Source organism: Manis javanica, chromosome 2 (assembly GCF_040802235.1).
Source record: "Manis javanica isolate MJ-LG chromosome 2, MJ_LKY, whole genome shotgun sequence".
Classification (NCBI taxonomy): domain Eukaryota; kingdom Metazoa; phylum Chordata; class Mammalia; order Pholidota; family Manidae; genus Manis; species Manis javanica.
The window spans coordinates 36,649,868-36,665,022 of NC_133157.1; the positions used below are offsets into that span (position 1 = coordinate 36,649,868).

At 37.6% G+C, this 15,155-nt stretch overlaps 1 protein-coding gene across 16 annotated transcripts in view; it reads left to right on the forward strand.

Moving 5' to 3' along the window:
• Positions 1-15,155, forward strand: part of UBAP2 (ubiquitin associated protein 2) — a 146,055-nt gene that overhangs the window by 79,681 nt on the left and 51,219 nt on the right. For 14 of the 16 annotated variants that reach the window (XM_037009826.2, XM_037009823.2, XM_037009820.2 and 11 more), the window contains 3 exons: positions 3,712-3,766; positions 5,519-5,622; positions 14,789-14,854. In XM_037009826.2, the coding sequence (XP_036865721.2) occupies positions 3,712-3,766; positions 5,519-5,622; positions 14,789-14,854 (225 nt within the window). The remainder of the gene's footprint in view (positions 1-3,711; positions 3,767-5,518; positions 5,623-14,788; positions 14,855-15,155) is intronic. The other 2 variants (XM_037009819.2, XM_037009828.2) reach the window with 1 other exon arrangement.

Sequence of the window (15,155 nt, forward strand, 5' to 3'; positions counted from 1 at the left end):
GTCCATTCTTGGGTTCTGTGAGTCTGCTGCTCTTTTGTTTCTTTAGTTTTTGCTTTGTTCTTATACTCCACAGATAAGTGAGATCATTTGATACTTGTCTTTCTCCGCCTGGCTTATTTCACTAAGCATAATACCCTCTAGCTGTATCCATGTTGTTGCAAATGGTAGGATTTGTTTTCTTATGGCTGAAAAATATTCCATTGTGTGTATGTATCACATCTTCTTTATCCATTCATCTACTGATGGAGACTTAGGTTGCTTCCATTTCTTGGCTATTGTAAATAGTGCTGCGATAAACATAAGGGTGCATCTGTCTTTTTCAAACTGCGCTCCTGCATTCTTAGGGTAAATTCCTAGAAGTGGAATTCCTGGGTCAAATGGTATTTCTATTTTGAGTTTTTTGAGGAACCTCCATACTGCTTTCCACAATGGTTGAACTAGTTTACATTCCCACCAGGAGGGTTCCCGTTTCTCCACTACCTCGCCAACATTTGTTGTTGTCTTTTGGATGTTGGCCATCCTAACTGGTATGAGGTGATATCTCATTGTGGTTTTAATTTACATTTCTCTGATGATAAGCGATGTGGAGTATGTTTTCACGTGCCTGTTGGCCATCTGAATTTCTTCTTTGGATAAGTGTGTTTAACTCCACTGCCCATTTTTTAATTGGGTTATTTACTGATACAAGTACTTCAACTCCTGCTTTTTTCTCCCTGTTAGTTGCATGAAATATCTTTTTCCATCCCTTTACTTTCAGTCTGTGTATGTCTTTGGGTTTGAAGTGAGTCTCTTATAGGCATTATATAGATAGGTCTTGTATTTTAATCCATTCAGTGGCTCTGTGTCTTTGATTGATGCATTCAGACCATTTACATTTAGGGTGATTATCAATAGGTATGTACTTATTGCCATTGCAGGCTTTAGATTCATGGTTACAAAAGATTCAAGGGTAATTCCCTTACTATCTAACAGTCTAATTTAACTCACTTTGTGTCCTATTACAAACACAACTGAAAGGTTCTCTCTTTTTTTTTCTTTTTCCTCCTTTTTCTTTCTCATCCATTCTTTGAATGTTTTGAATCATATTCTGTACTCTTTGTCTATCCCTTGGGTGACATCTATTTAGCCTTAGGAACACTTCCATCTATAGGAGTCCCTCCAAAATGCACTGTACAGGTGGTTTGTGGGAGGTAAAATCTGAAAATTGTTTAATCCATCCTACAAATTTAAATGATAACCTTGCCAGGTATAGTATTCTTGGTTCAAGGCCCTTCTGCTTCATTGCATTAAATATATCTTGCCACTTCCTTCTGCCATGTAAGATTTCTGTTGAGAAGTCTGATGATAGCCTGAGGGGTTTTCCTTTGTATGTGATCTTTTTTCTCTCTCTAGCTGATTTTAAAAGTCTGTCTTTATCCTTGATCTTTGCCATTCTAATTATTATATGACTTGATATTGTCTTCCTTGGGTCCCTTGTGTTGGGAGATCTGTGTACCTCCATGGTCTGAGAGACTATCTCCCTCCTCAGATTGGAGTTTTCAGCAATTACCTCCTCAGTGACACTTTCTATCCCTTTTTCTGTCTCTTCTTCTGGTACCCCTATGATACAAATATTGTTCCATTTGGATTCATCACACAATTCTCTCAATATTCTTTCATTCTTAGAGATTCTCTTTTCTCCTTGTGCCTCAGCTTCTTTGTATTCCTCTTCTTTAATTTCTATTCCATTTACCGTCTCTACTACTACATCTAACCTGCTTTTAAATCCCTCCATTGTGTGTTTCTTTTCAGATACGAAATTTCTTAATGATTGAATCTCTGACTTAAATTCATTCCTGAGTTCTTGAATATTTTTCTGTACCTCCATAAGCATGTTTATGATTTTTATTTTGAACTCTCTTTCAGGCAGATTGGTGAGTTCAGTTTCACTTGGCCCCTTTTCTAGGGTTTGTGAGATTTTTGTCTGAACCATGTTCTTTTGATGTTTCATATTTCTGTGTGTTGCCCACTAGTGCCCAGAAGCTCCAGTCTCTGGAGCTGCTCAGCCCCTAGAGTGAGGTTGGGGGTCACAGGGGAGCAGAGTTGGAGCCTGGGGTGAGGAAAGATCTGTTTCCTGATTCCTGTCTGTGGTGCCTGTCTCCGGTGTCAGAGCCAGTGGGCTAAGCATACAGGTGTAACCCTCTGTGCTTTGCGTCTCTAGCTGTTGTAGGTAGAGCCTCTCTGGCTGGCTTGATGCCGGCACAGTGACTGTAGGTTTGTGAACCAGTGCTGGCAGGCTAGGAGGACGGTGTAGCAGGCTGCTTGTCACAGTGGGGGGCCCTTAGAGCTGAGTTGGCAGCCAGGGGAATGGGGCGCACCTGAAGCTCATCAAAGTTCCTAACCAGCTGGGCAGAGCGCACCCACACAACCTTGTCCAGCTCTCCCCTCCCCTGCGCAGCAAACTCCATGCAAACCCTGCTTCTTCAGCAGCCCTTGCGCTGCTAGGAAGCCTCTCAGACTGCCTGCCTTTCCCTTCTTTCAGAGTGACCAGGTGTGGATCCCCTCCTCCACAAATGGCCACAATCTGTCTCTCACACACTCCACCTGTGTGCGCTCCCCAATGTCCAGAGCACCACACAATGTAGGTTTCTGCTCCCAAAGCAGATCTCCAGGGCTGGATGTTCCGCAGTCCCAGGCTTCTACCCTCTCTCCCGCTCTGTTTCTCTTCCTCCCACCCGTGAGCTGGCATGGGGGAAGCGCTTGGGTCCCACCTGATTAAGGCTTTCCTACATTACCTTATTTCATGAGGTCTGCTCTGTTCGTGAGGTCTGTGTGCAGTCTGGTTCAGACTTCTTTCTTGTTGTTTTAGGGTTAGTTGTATAAATTAAGTACATTTTCATAATATCTGTGGTTTTGGGAGGAATTCTCCATCTCACCTTTCACATTGCCATCTTGAATCGGATCCTTTGCCCATTTTTTTGAATGGTTGTTTTGTTGAGTTGTAGAAGTTGTTCATTTTTCTTGATATTCCTCCTTATATGTATGATGTGCATATATTCTTTGGGTTTCCCTTTTGTTCTGTTGACAGTGTCTTTTGATACACAGATCTAACATGTATTCTTTTCTTTTCCTGCCTGTGCCTCTGATATCATATCCAAGAAATCGTTACCAAATTGAATGTCATGAAGCTTTTGCTGTATTTTCTTCTAAGAGTTGTATAGTTTTAGGTCTTGTGTTTAGGTCTTTATTTAATCCACAGTTTAGAATACTAAGGAAACTTGAGAGTTGCTAAATAAAACTCCTTGCTTGCTGCCACTTTGGCTATTGGTCTAAGTTCTATTGTTAAAAATGATGTATAATAGTACTTCAGCTTACACAGTAGTATCCCCCTCTGGTTCTCATTTCATTTTTATACTAGAGGCTTACAATGTTATAGTATTTGCATCAATTTTAAAAGACCAGAATATTTTAAATGTAACCTGCCTATGTTAAGCTGCTACATATCACAAATATTATGCAAGCAAAATTAAACATTTTTACATCCTTTGAAATCAACAATGTGTAAGTGATTATGTCACTAGGGATCAACAGATTAGGTCCACTGAATGGGACTACTGGTGTTGCTAGAAACTGAAGGATTGTTTGAGTCCATTAGTATAGAATGAAGTTAGTAGAATTTTAATTGTGTAGGATGTAAGTATTATTTTACAGTACTTTTTTTCTTTTTTGAAGGATTTGGACGTGGCAGAGGGAGAGGGGCAGGAAGATTCTCAACCCAAAGCATGGGGTAAGTCTTAGTGATTCTATTTTTGTAGTTAGTACCTTTTAAATTGTTACTTTAATGTTTTCCTTCCTCCATCCTGTACCCAATTTATTTATCTTGGTACATTAAATGTTTTTTATACTTCAACAGAGAAATAATGGAAATTAAATATTACAAATAAAATTGTATTGCATTAGGTCTTAGAACAAGATTTCTAGCTCTAGCTCTGTTGACAGTTTGGGCTGGGTAATAGTTTGTTGAGGAGGGGGTGTCTCGAACACTGTATGGTGTTTAGCAGCAACATCCCTGGTCTTTCCCTACTAGGTGCCAGTAGCATCCCTCCTCTAGTTGTGACAATCAAAAATGTCTCCAGACATTGCCGTGTTTCCCCTGGGAGGGATATGCACAATCTCCCCTCGTTGCATATCACTGCATAAAAGTTGGATTGGTAAATCCGACAATTGTCTTTGAATGGTTAGTAAATGTGACGTTTGTTTGTATAAAAGTGATAGTTTTTTTACTGAACTGAAATAGTGAAGGGTGAGCATACTATTACTAAGTAGGTGGTATAATCAGCTATTTATTTAGTTTTTCTGGTTGTTCTTTCACTTTTTGCTGCATCTAAAGTATTAGCTCCCTTCGGATATTTAGAAAAAGTTCTTAAGCTTCCTATAGAAACTTTATGTAGATGACAGTAAAGAAAGGAAAGGAATTGTTTCTGGGAGAAGCCCTTTGTCTCTGTATAGGTCCAGGGACAGCACTGTTGGAGCTTACTACCTTGGTACCTCCTGCCACCTCAGTTTTCTTCTTGAGCTCTCTCTGGACAAAGGAAGGTCAACAACATGGGGAGCAAACTGGCTGGAACACTTAAATGTACAGGCCTAGCCTAGTAGCTTTAAACTATGTTGTGTCTTTTGCTGTTTATGTTAAAGAATATTATTTTGTTATTTTTGTTGTAATGGTATCTCAGTAAAGCTGAAAAATTCTGTTGTGAAAATTTTACAGGTGGTATTTAATTTGGTACTAGTTAGAATTTGAATCATGGGTGTTAAGGATTTTAATGAAGAAAAGTCCTAAACAAATCATTTTATTTTGATCTATATTCATTGTTTCTATACAGAAAGGATCATAAATATTCTGTTAAAAGGTTTAAAATCAAACTTGGATTCTGACTTGCAAAGGGAAGACTTATTTGCATGTTTAAGTCTGGACTTTGTTTTTAGAGGAGCTTTACATTAGAGATTTTATTCTGCCTAGAATGATTATAGGTTTCTACACCTGCACACCTGCTTTAGGATGCAGAGGACAGCAATTTAGGGGAATTGGGGCATCATATGACACTGTATGGAAGGTCCCTAGACAACCTCTGCTTTTTTAGAAGATATTCATTCTGATGGCTAGGAGAATTAGTTATGATTAAATAGAGAAGGAGGGAGAAGTTTCTTATAGTAGCTTCTAGAGGGGACAGAGCTTGTTTTGGGGAATATATGATAAACAGTTAAATTTTATGACTTTAATGATTGCTTCATTTGTCTTAATTCTTTTTTAAAAAAATCAATTAAAATTAGCATAAAATACCCTATTAGTTTCAGGTGTACATAGCGATTTGGTATTTTTATATACTACAAAATGATCTCCATGATAAGTCAGTACCATTTCTCACCATACAAAGTTATTACGGTATTATTGGCTGTATTCCCTATACTGTACATTACATACCCATGGCTTATTTATAATTGGAAGTTGTACCTTTTAATTCTTTATTTCACACCCAAGGACGTTTAATCCTGCGGACTATTCAGACTCTCTGTCGATAGATGGGTGTGAGACAAAACCAGTAGTTTGGGAAGCTGCTCAGAATGGTGCAGATGAGGGAACTGGTAAGTGTCTACTCTCATCTGAGATGTGTTTTACATGTTTGAATTCTCAACATACAAAGGTGAAATGAGAGTGTGCTGTTGGAAAAGAATGAAAAATGGGCTGCTGTCCTTACCTCTGAGCCTACTAGCTGGTTCTTATTTCCAAAGTCTTACATGTAAATCTAACTGACTTTAAGGTATTTGATTTTTTTCGTTTCTGCACTCTAAGAAAGAGGCTATAATCAATCTTGTAAGTCAGTACAAATCTGCACTGAGCGATCTCAGTGTATCAGAGATATGTAGAATTGCTTAGGGGAAGACTTGTTACTGAAAGCTCTTACATTCCTAATGTGGACAGAAGTGTGGGCAGGTTAAATGGTAGGTGATAGATGGATTTGGAGAAACAATTGCTTTTGTAGATTTTTCTGTAACCCATGTTTTTGGATTATTTCTTTTCTGAAAATCATGGATAATCTTAGAGCTCTTCTGAGAATTTGTTAATATATATTAACTATTGTGATTATATTTATAAAACATAATTTGATACTTCTTGAATTATAATGCAAAATACAGATGTATAGCTTGAATTATCTAAAAGCAAACATCCATATAATATCAACCCTGCCCAAAATAAAAGACACTGCTACCATTACAGAACAATTTACTGCTGTAAATCAAAGCTGCTGTAGAGTATCAACAAAAGTTATAGAAATGGTAATTTGCAGAGAGTAGTAAAAGTGATAAACTTATAATGAGACTAATTGAAGAAAGGGGAAGAAGCATTGATTAATTGGTTGAGAGAATGAGAAAAGGAATATTAATATTAACTATAATGATTATAATTACCTATTATAATTAGTATTACAGATATTAAAAGATCATGAGAAGATATTTTATGTCAGTGATTTTTGTCCTAACATTTGAAATTACAGATTAATCTCACTCTTCAAAAAATGTAAAAATTTTAAACCAAAATATTGAAAATAATTCATTAAGATAGAAAAAGAATGATGCATTATGGTGATGTTAAATTTATACTTGGTATTCAAGTTTGTTTACCATTTAAAACTCCTTTAACTCCCCAGTATGTATTCAGAAGAATGGCAGACATAGATTAACCTAAAAGCACATACACAAATGTCCATAGAAGCATAATTCATAATAACCAAAAAATGAAAATGAACCAAATGTCCTTCAGGGGATAAATGGATGAATAAAATGTGGTATATCATCCATGCAGTGGAATATTCATTCTACCATAAAAAGGAATGAAGAATTACCAAAGCAATCCTGAGAAGGAAGAATAAAGTTGGGGGGATCTCGCTCCCCAACTTCAAGCTCTACTACAAAGCCACAGTAATCAAGACAATTTGGTACTGTCACAAGAACAGAGCCACAGACCAGTGGAACAGAATAGAGACTCCAGACATTAACCCAAACATATATGGTCAATTAATATATGATAAAGGAGCCATGGACATACAATGGGAAAATGACACCCTCTTCAACAGTTGGTGTTGGCAAAACTGGACAGCTACATGAAAGAGAATGAAACTGGATCACTGTCTAACCCCATACAGAAAAGTAAATTTGAAATGGATCAAAGACCTGAATGTAAGTCATGAAACCATAAAACTCTTGGAATACAACATAGGCAAAAATCTCTTGGACATAAACATGAGGGACTTCTTCATGAACATATCTTCCCAGGCAAGGGAAACAAAAGCAAAAATGAACAAGTGGGACTATTTCAAGCTGAAAAGCTTCTGTACGGCAAAGGACACCATCAATAGAACCAAAAGGCATCCTACAGTATGGGAGAATATATTCATAAATGACAGATCCAATAAAGGGTTGATATCCAAAATATAAGAGCTAATGCACCTCAACAAACAAAAAGCAAAGAATCCAATTAAAAAATGGGCAGCGATGCTGAACAGACAGTTCTCCAAAGAAGAAATTCAGATGGCCAACAGACACATGAAAAGATGCTCCACATCGCTTGTCATAAGAGAAATGCAAATTAAAACCACAATGAGATATCACCTCACACCAGTTAGGATAGCCAGCATCAAAAAGACTAAGAACAACAAATGCTGGCAAGGATGCAGTGAAAGGGGAACCCTCCTACACTGCTGGTGGGAATGTAAACGAGTTCAACCATTGTGGAAAGCAGTATGGAGGTACCTTAAAAAACTCAAAATAGAAACACCATTTGACCCAGGAATTTCATTTAGAGGAATTTACCCTAAGAATACAGCAGCCCAGTTTGAAAAAGACATATGCACCCCTATGTTTGTCACAGCACTATTTACAATAGCCAAGAAATGAAAGCAACCTAAGTGTCCATCAGTAGATGAATGGATAAAGAAGAAGTGGTACATATACACAATGGAATATTATTCAGCCATAAGAAGAAAACAAATCCTACCATTTGCAACAACATGGATGGAGCTAGAGGGTATTATGCTCAGTGAAATATACCAGGCGGAGAAAGACAGGTACCTAATGATTTCACTCATCTGTGGAGTATAAGAACAAAGAAAATACTGAAGGAACAAAACAGCAGCAGACTCAGAACTCAAGAATGGAATAACAGTTACCAAAGGGAAAGGGACTGGGGAGGATCGGTGGAAAGGGAGGGATAAGGGCAAGGAAAAAGAAAGGGGGCATGTATAATGTGGAGTGAGGCACGGGGAGGGCTCTGCAACACAAGACAAGTAGTGATTCTACAGCATCTTACTATGCTGATGGACAGTGACTGTTATTTGGGTTTGTGGGGGCAGACTTGGTGAAGGGGGGAGTCTAGTAAACATAATGTTCCTCATGTAATTATAGATTAATGATACCAAAAAGAAAAAAAGGAATGACGTATTAATACATACTGCAGCATGGATGAACCTTGAAAACATACAGAGTGAAGAGAAGTCTGCCATACAGGGCCACATATTGTGTATGATTTTATTTATATGAAATGTCCAGATGAGTCAAATACATAGAAACAGAAGTAGATTGGTGGTTGATGAAGGCTGGAAATGTTTGTAGGAAAATGGAGAGTGACTGCGAATGGGTTCAAGGTTTCTTTCTGGAGTGATGAAGGAGGGAGCCAAGATGGCAGCATGAATAGAGCAGTGGAAATCTCCCAAAACCATATATATTTTTGAAAATACAACAAATACAACTATCCCTAAAAGACAGACCAGATGATACAGGACAACAGCCAGGCTACATCTACACCTGTGAGAACCCAGCGCCTCATGAAGGGGGTAACATAGAAACTGCAGCCCGGCAGTACCCCAGCGCGCCTCACCCCAGCTCCTGGCTGGAAGAGAGGAGTCGGAGTCGTGAGGGAGAGGGAGCCCAGGACTGCTAAATACCCAGCTCTAGCCATCTGCACTGGGAGCGCAGACACAGTGCGGTGTTGAATACTAGGGAAACAGGACAGTAAAACCTGCAAGTGGGTCCCCGCAGCCGGTGTCCCTTCGATATAAAAAAGCGAGTGCTTTTTGAAAGACTTAAAGGGACAGGGATCCCACAGCTGGATGGAAGCGTCCCGAGGCACTTAGCCTAGCAGCTGGGAGCCCCAGGGAACTCTGGTCACCTTAGCCCCCTGGGCGGCAGTGCAGCTCGGAGGCACCTCACGGAAATAAACAGGCTCTGCTTGTTTTCCCTCCGACGCCACCCTGCCATAGTGAAGCAGCAGCCTGAAGCTGCCATGCCCACAGGAGGAGGGCAGAGCTTCTTTCACAGCAGTAGGGCAAGAATTAGAAACACCGTCTGCGTGCAGCTTCCCAGCACAAGCCGTTAGGGGTCGCTGTTCTCCCAGGAGAGGAAGGCTACAAACCAGCAAGAAGGGACATTCTCCCAGCCAACATATGCACCAGCTCCCCACAACTATCTCTATCACCATAAAAAGGCAGAAGAATTTGATACAGACCAGACTAACCCAGATATCCTCCCCTGAGAAGGAATCTGGGGCGATAGACCTAACCAATCTCCCTGAAAAAGAATTCAAAATAAAGGTCAAATCCATGCTAATGGAGCTGCAGAGAAATATGCAAGAGCTAAGGGATGAAGTCCAGAAGGATATTTCAGAAATGAAACAATCTCTGGAAGGATTTATAAGCAGAATGGATAAGATGCAAAAGGCCATTGATGGAATAGAAACTACAGAAAAGGAATACATAGAAGCTGACGCAGAGAGAGATAAAAGGATCTCCAGGAATGAAACAATACTCAGAGAACTGTGTGACCAATCCAAAAGGAACAATATCCGCATTATAGGAGTACCAGAAGAAGAAGAGAGAGAAAAAGGGATAGAAAGTGTATTTGGAGAAATAATTGCTGAAAACTTCCCCAAACTGGGGGAGGAAATAATCTTTCAGACCACGGAAGTACACAGAACTCCCAACAGAAGAGACCCAAGGAGGACAACACGAAGACACATAATAATTAAAATGGCAAAGATCAAGGACAAGGACAGAGTTTTAAAGGCAGCTAGAGAGAGGAAAAAGGTCACCTACAAAGGAAAAACTATCAGGCTACCATCAGACAGAAACCTTACAGGCCATAAGAGGATGGCATGATATATTTAATGCAATGAACCACAAGAGCCTTGAACCAAGAATACTATATCCAGCACAATTATCATTTAAATATGCAGGAGGGATTAAAAACAATTTCCAGACAAGCAAAAGTTGAGGGAATTTGCCTCCCACAAACCACCTCTACAGGGTATTTTAGAGGGACTGCTCTAGATGGGAGCACTCCTAAGGCTAAACAGAAGTCACCAGAGAAAATAAAATCACTACAAAGAAAGTACACCAAGCAAATACTAACTAAAGGCAAAAAATAAAATCAACAACCCACAAAAGCAGTCAAAGGAAACACAAAAGAGCACAGAATCAAACACCCAACATATAAAGAATGTAGGAGGAGGAATAAGAAGGGAGAGAAATAAAGAACCACCAGACAGTGTCTATAATAGCTCAATAAGCGAGTTAAGTTAGACAGTAAGATACTAAAAAAGCTAACCTTGAACCTTTGGTAGCCATGAATGTAAAGCATGCAATGGCAATAAGTACATATCTTTCAATAATCACCCTAAATGTAAATGGACTGAATGCACCAATCAAAAGACAGAGTAATACAATGGATAAAAAAGCAAAACCCATCTGTATGCTGCTTACAAGAGACCCACCTCAAACCCAAAGACATGCACAGACTAAAATTCAAGGGATGGAAAAAGATATTCCATGCAAACAACAGGGAGGAAAACCCAGGTGTTGCAGTACTAGCATCAGACAAAATAGTCTTCAAAACAAAGAAAGTAACAAGAGATAAAGGATATTACATCATGATAAAGGGCTCAGTCCAACACAAGGATATAACCATTATAAATATATATACACCCAACACAGGAGCACCAGCATATGTGAAACAAATACTAACAGAACTAAAGGAAGAAATAGAATGTAATGCACTCATTTTAGGAGACTTCAACACACCACTCACACTAAAGGATAGATCCACCAGACAGAAAATAAGTAAGGACACAGAGGCACTGAACAACACACTAGGACAGATAGATGGTCCTAATAGACATCTAGAGAACTCTACATCCAAAAGCAACAGGATACACATTCTTCTCAATTGCACATGGAACATTCTCCAGAATAGACCACATACTAGGCCATAAAAAGAGCCTCAATAATTCAAAAAGATTGAAATCCTACCAACCAATTTTTCAGATCACAAAGGTATAAAACTAGAAATAAATTGTACAAAGAAAACAAAAAGGTTCACAAACACATGGAGGCTTAACAACATGCTCCTAAATAATCAATGGATCAACGACCAAATTAAAATAGAGATCAAGCAATACATGGAAACAAATGACAAGAACAACACAAAGTCCCAACTTCTGTGGGACACAGCAAAAGCAGTCTTAAGAGGAAAGTATATAGCAATCCAGGCATATTTAAAGAAGAAAGAACAATCCCAAATGAATAGTCTAAAGTCACAATTATCGAAATTGGAAAAAGAAGAATAAATGAGGCCTAAAGTCAGCAGAAGGAGAGATATAATAAAGATCTTTCCGGAGTGATGAAAATGTTCTATAATAGTCATGATTATTGTACAACTTGTGACTGTACTAAAACTTATGCAATTCTCTGCTTGTAAAGAGTGGATTTTATGTTATGGTGAATTAAGTCTCAAAACAAAAATGAATAATATTCAGTCCTTTAACAGAATAAAGGAGAAAATTCAGTCATATCATTTCAATAAGGAAAAGCATTTCACTAAATGCAATATCCATTCCTGTTTTTGTTTTGTTTTAAACTGACAAATCTGAAATACATCGAAATTTCTTTAACCAGATAAAATATCTACAAAACTCAGAGTAAACACTAGTTAATGATGTGTTGAATGTGTTTTCTCAAATAAAATCTGGGGGCTTACTCTCACTATTTCTATTCACCATTGTATCAGAGGGCTTACCCATTGCAATAAGGAATTAAAAAGAGAAGTTGGAAGGGATGGAAGGAAGGAAAAACCTGTTATTTTCTGGCAGTGATAGAAAAGAATCTGTAGATAAATCACTAAAGGAGCTTTTCAAAGGTGCTAGGTGCTCAATAAACAAGTGTATTTCTATAAACCATCAGCAGAAGAGAAATTGGAAAAAAATTACCTTCAAAAAACATCAAATGCCTAGGAGGAAGTCTAATAATATGCAAAATGATAAGACTTCTATCTATGAAATTATAAAATAAAATCTTATGATATAAAATTGAGAGGTTCAAGAAAAAGTAATAAATGGAAGGTTATACCATTTTTATATATTTCAAATCTCACTATTGTGAAGCTTAGTTTTTATTGACTATTTGGATTAATTACACCATGGTAGTCTACCACATGAGAATTTTCCCCACTGATGTTTTAAAAAGTCAGGTTTATTGAAACATATTTTCATATACAATTTTGACCTTTTAAGGTTACAAGTGAGTTCTAACAAATTCTTGTAATTGTGTTACCACCACTAATATCAAGATACTATATCTATACTAGCAATGAACAATTGCAAATTGGAATAAAATAGGGGGAAAAACTCTTCTACCCTTTATAGTAGTACAGGAACATGAAATACTTAGGTATGAATCTCAAAAAATAAATGTAAGATTGTGTTGAAAATTATGCAACATGAGAAATATAAAATGGAGGAGATACTCAGTGGTTATGAATTGGAAGACTTAGTGTTATTGAAAAGTCATTTCTCCCCAAATTGATGTATAAGTACAGTGTAAGTTCAGTCAAAATTGTAGGAGATTTTTATATAAGTTGAATTGGAAAACCTAAGAAGTAGCATTGTACAGTTTTGGAAAAGAACAATAAGGGTCTAAGACATTCCTTGACTTCAAGAAGTTACTCTAAAGCTACAGTAATCAAGACTCTGGAACTGAGAAAAGCATAGACATAGATCATTTCTGTAATAGCAGATCTACAAGTAAACCCACAGGCTCTAATTAGTTTTGGACAACAGTTCCAAGGCAGTTCACTGGCATACATAATACTGTATATTATTTTTTTAAAACCTGCAGGGGGATAATAGCTCTAAATGTGAAATCCGACAGCACAACTTCTAAGGAAAATAGTGGCAAATTTTAGCTACTTTGGGGTAGGCAAAGATTTCTTATGTAGGATTCAGTAGGCATGAAGCACGAGTCATAATCAAAAGAGAATAAAGAAAATGAACAAGGCATACTTCAGAAGGAAGTATTTATAAAACCCCCTATTTGTAAAGGGACTTGTGTGCAGAATATATGAAAAACCCTCACAACTTAATAAGAAAATAACCCAATAAAACAAATGAGCGAATTAAAAGTGGACAAAAAAAATGAGAAAATTGTGAAAGTGAATAGTGGTGATTATTGTACAACATTGTGAATGTACTTACTGTCAATGAATCCACACTTAAAAAGGGTTAACATGGTAAATTGTAAAGTGTATTTTACCTCAATAGAAAGATTGGCTATTATAATTACGTGAGATGTGATCACTGGGGGGACTGGAGGAAAGATAAGTTGTGAAACTGTATTTCAAAATAAAGTGATTAAATGAGCAAAAGGTGAACATATGCTTCACAAAGGAAGCTGTATGGATAGCAAGCACACAGAAATATGCTCATCATCATTGGTTATTGGGGAAATACAAATTAAAACCATAGTAGTTTACCACCATCCATTAAAACGGCATTAAAAGAAAACTGACAGTAACAAATGTTAGTGAAGGTGGCAGAATAACTCAACCTGTGCATTTATCATATAACAATACAACCCCAGCTCTCGGTTTTTGTTGAGAGGACTGAAAACACATCCACACAAAAATGTCATGTGATGTTTATAGCGGCTTTATTCATAACCTCCACTGGTTTTTAAATCGTGTTGAAACAGAATGTTGAATTAGTTAACTGACAGCTATTTTTCTTTTTTTCCCATTTCTCCCTCCTCTCCTTGTAACTTCTCATGTGTCTTTCCCTTCCTTTCCCTTGTTCTCATTTAGAGTAGGAAATTCCTTGCTGAAAAACATAAAGCAATATGTGTTTGATGCAGTATACAGTTAAAGGACGTTGGCAGCAATGGGTTGTTGGCTGTTTCTTTAGAAGCCTCATAGAATGGGAATCTTTTGTGTAACACACACAGATTTCAGGTCAGCCCCTCAGCCTGATAGGCTCAGAACCTGACTTTTGACGGGATTATGATCAAATCCATTCCTTAGAGGAGGGTCCATATTAATCAAAATAGAAAAACTGAAGGATAGCCAGGATACCAGTTTGCTATTACGTATTTATTAATGCTAATTTATAAATTTACTGAAAACATACCTGTTAAGCAGATTGGAATGCTCTCTGACAAGTGGGAAGGGGGTTTGGTGAAAAGGGGGAATGAGAAGAGAACAAGGATAGTTGATGCAAATTGAGGGTTCAAAGGCCACCTGGCTAGTAAGGTTCATAGTTGAGTCAGTTGTGTGTCACAGTATGGATTGCATGCAGTTAAGTTTGCCTCTCCTTGGACACACAGCATATACTGAGCTTTGATGCTTTCCTTTCTTCAGTTTGATAGCCATTTTTTCTTCTTATGAATACCTTGTTTTGATATGTTAAAATACTCCATTTTACATTGATCTGCAGAATTGGTATCAGATGCTCAAAATGTAGTTCAGGATCTGCCAAACAAAAATTCTTATGGACTCAAAGGTATGAATGTTTTATTTTAAAATTTTCCTATTAAGAATCTTATTTTAAAATCCTTGTAATAGCTTCCATTTTTATTAAGGCTAGCTAGTAAAAATTCATCAAATGAAGGTTTGTAAGCTCTCTTTTTACAACTACTCGATAAAATAATTATCAGGTTTTGATTATGGAAAGTGTTTTACAGATTGGCCTTAAAGGTGACACAGATTTTTGCATCACAGTTTTCCTTTTTTCTACATGGCTGCCTTCTATGTGTTTTAGATAGAGGGCTAACATCAAGTTAATTGAACATAAAGCATATATC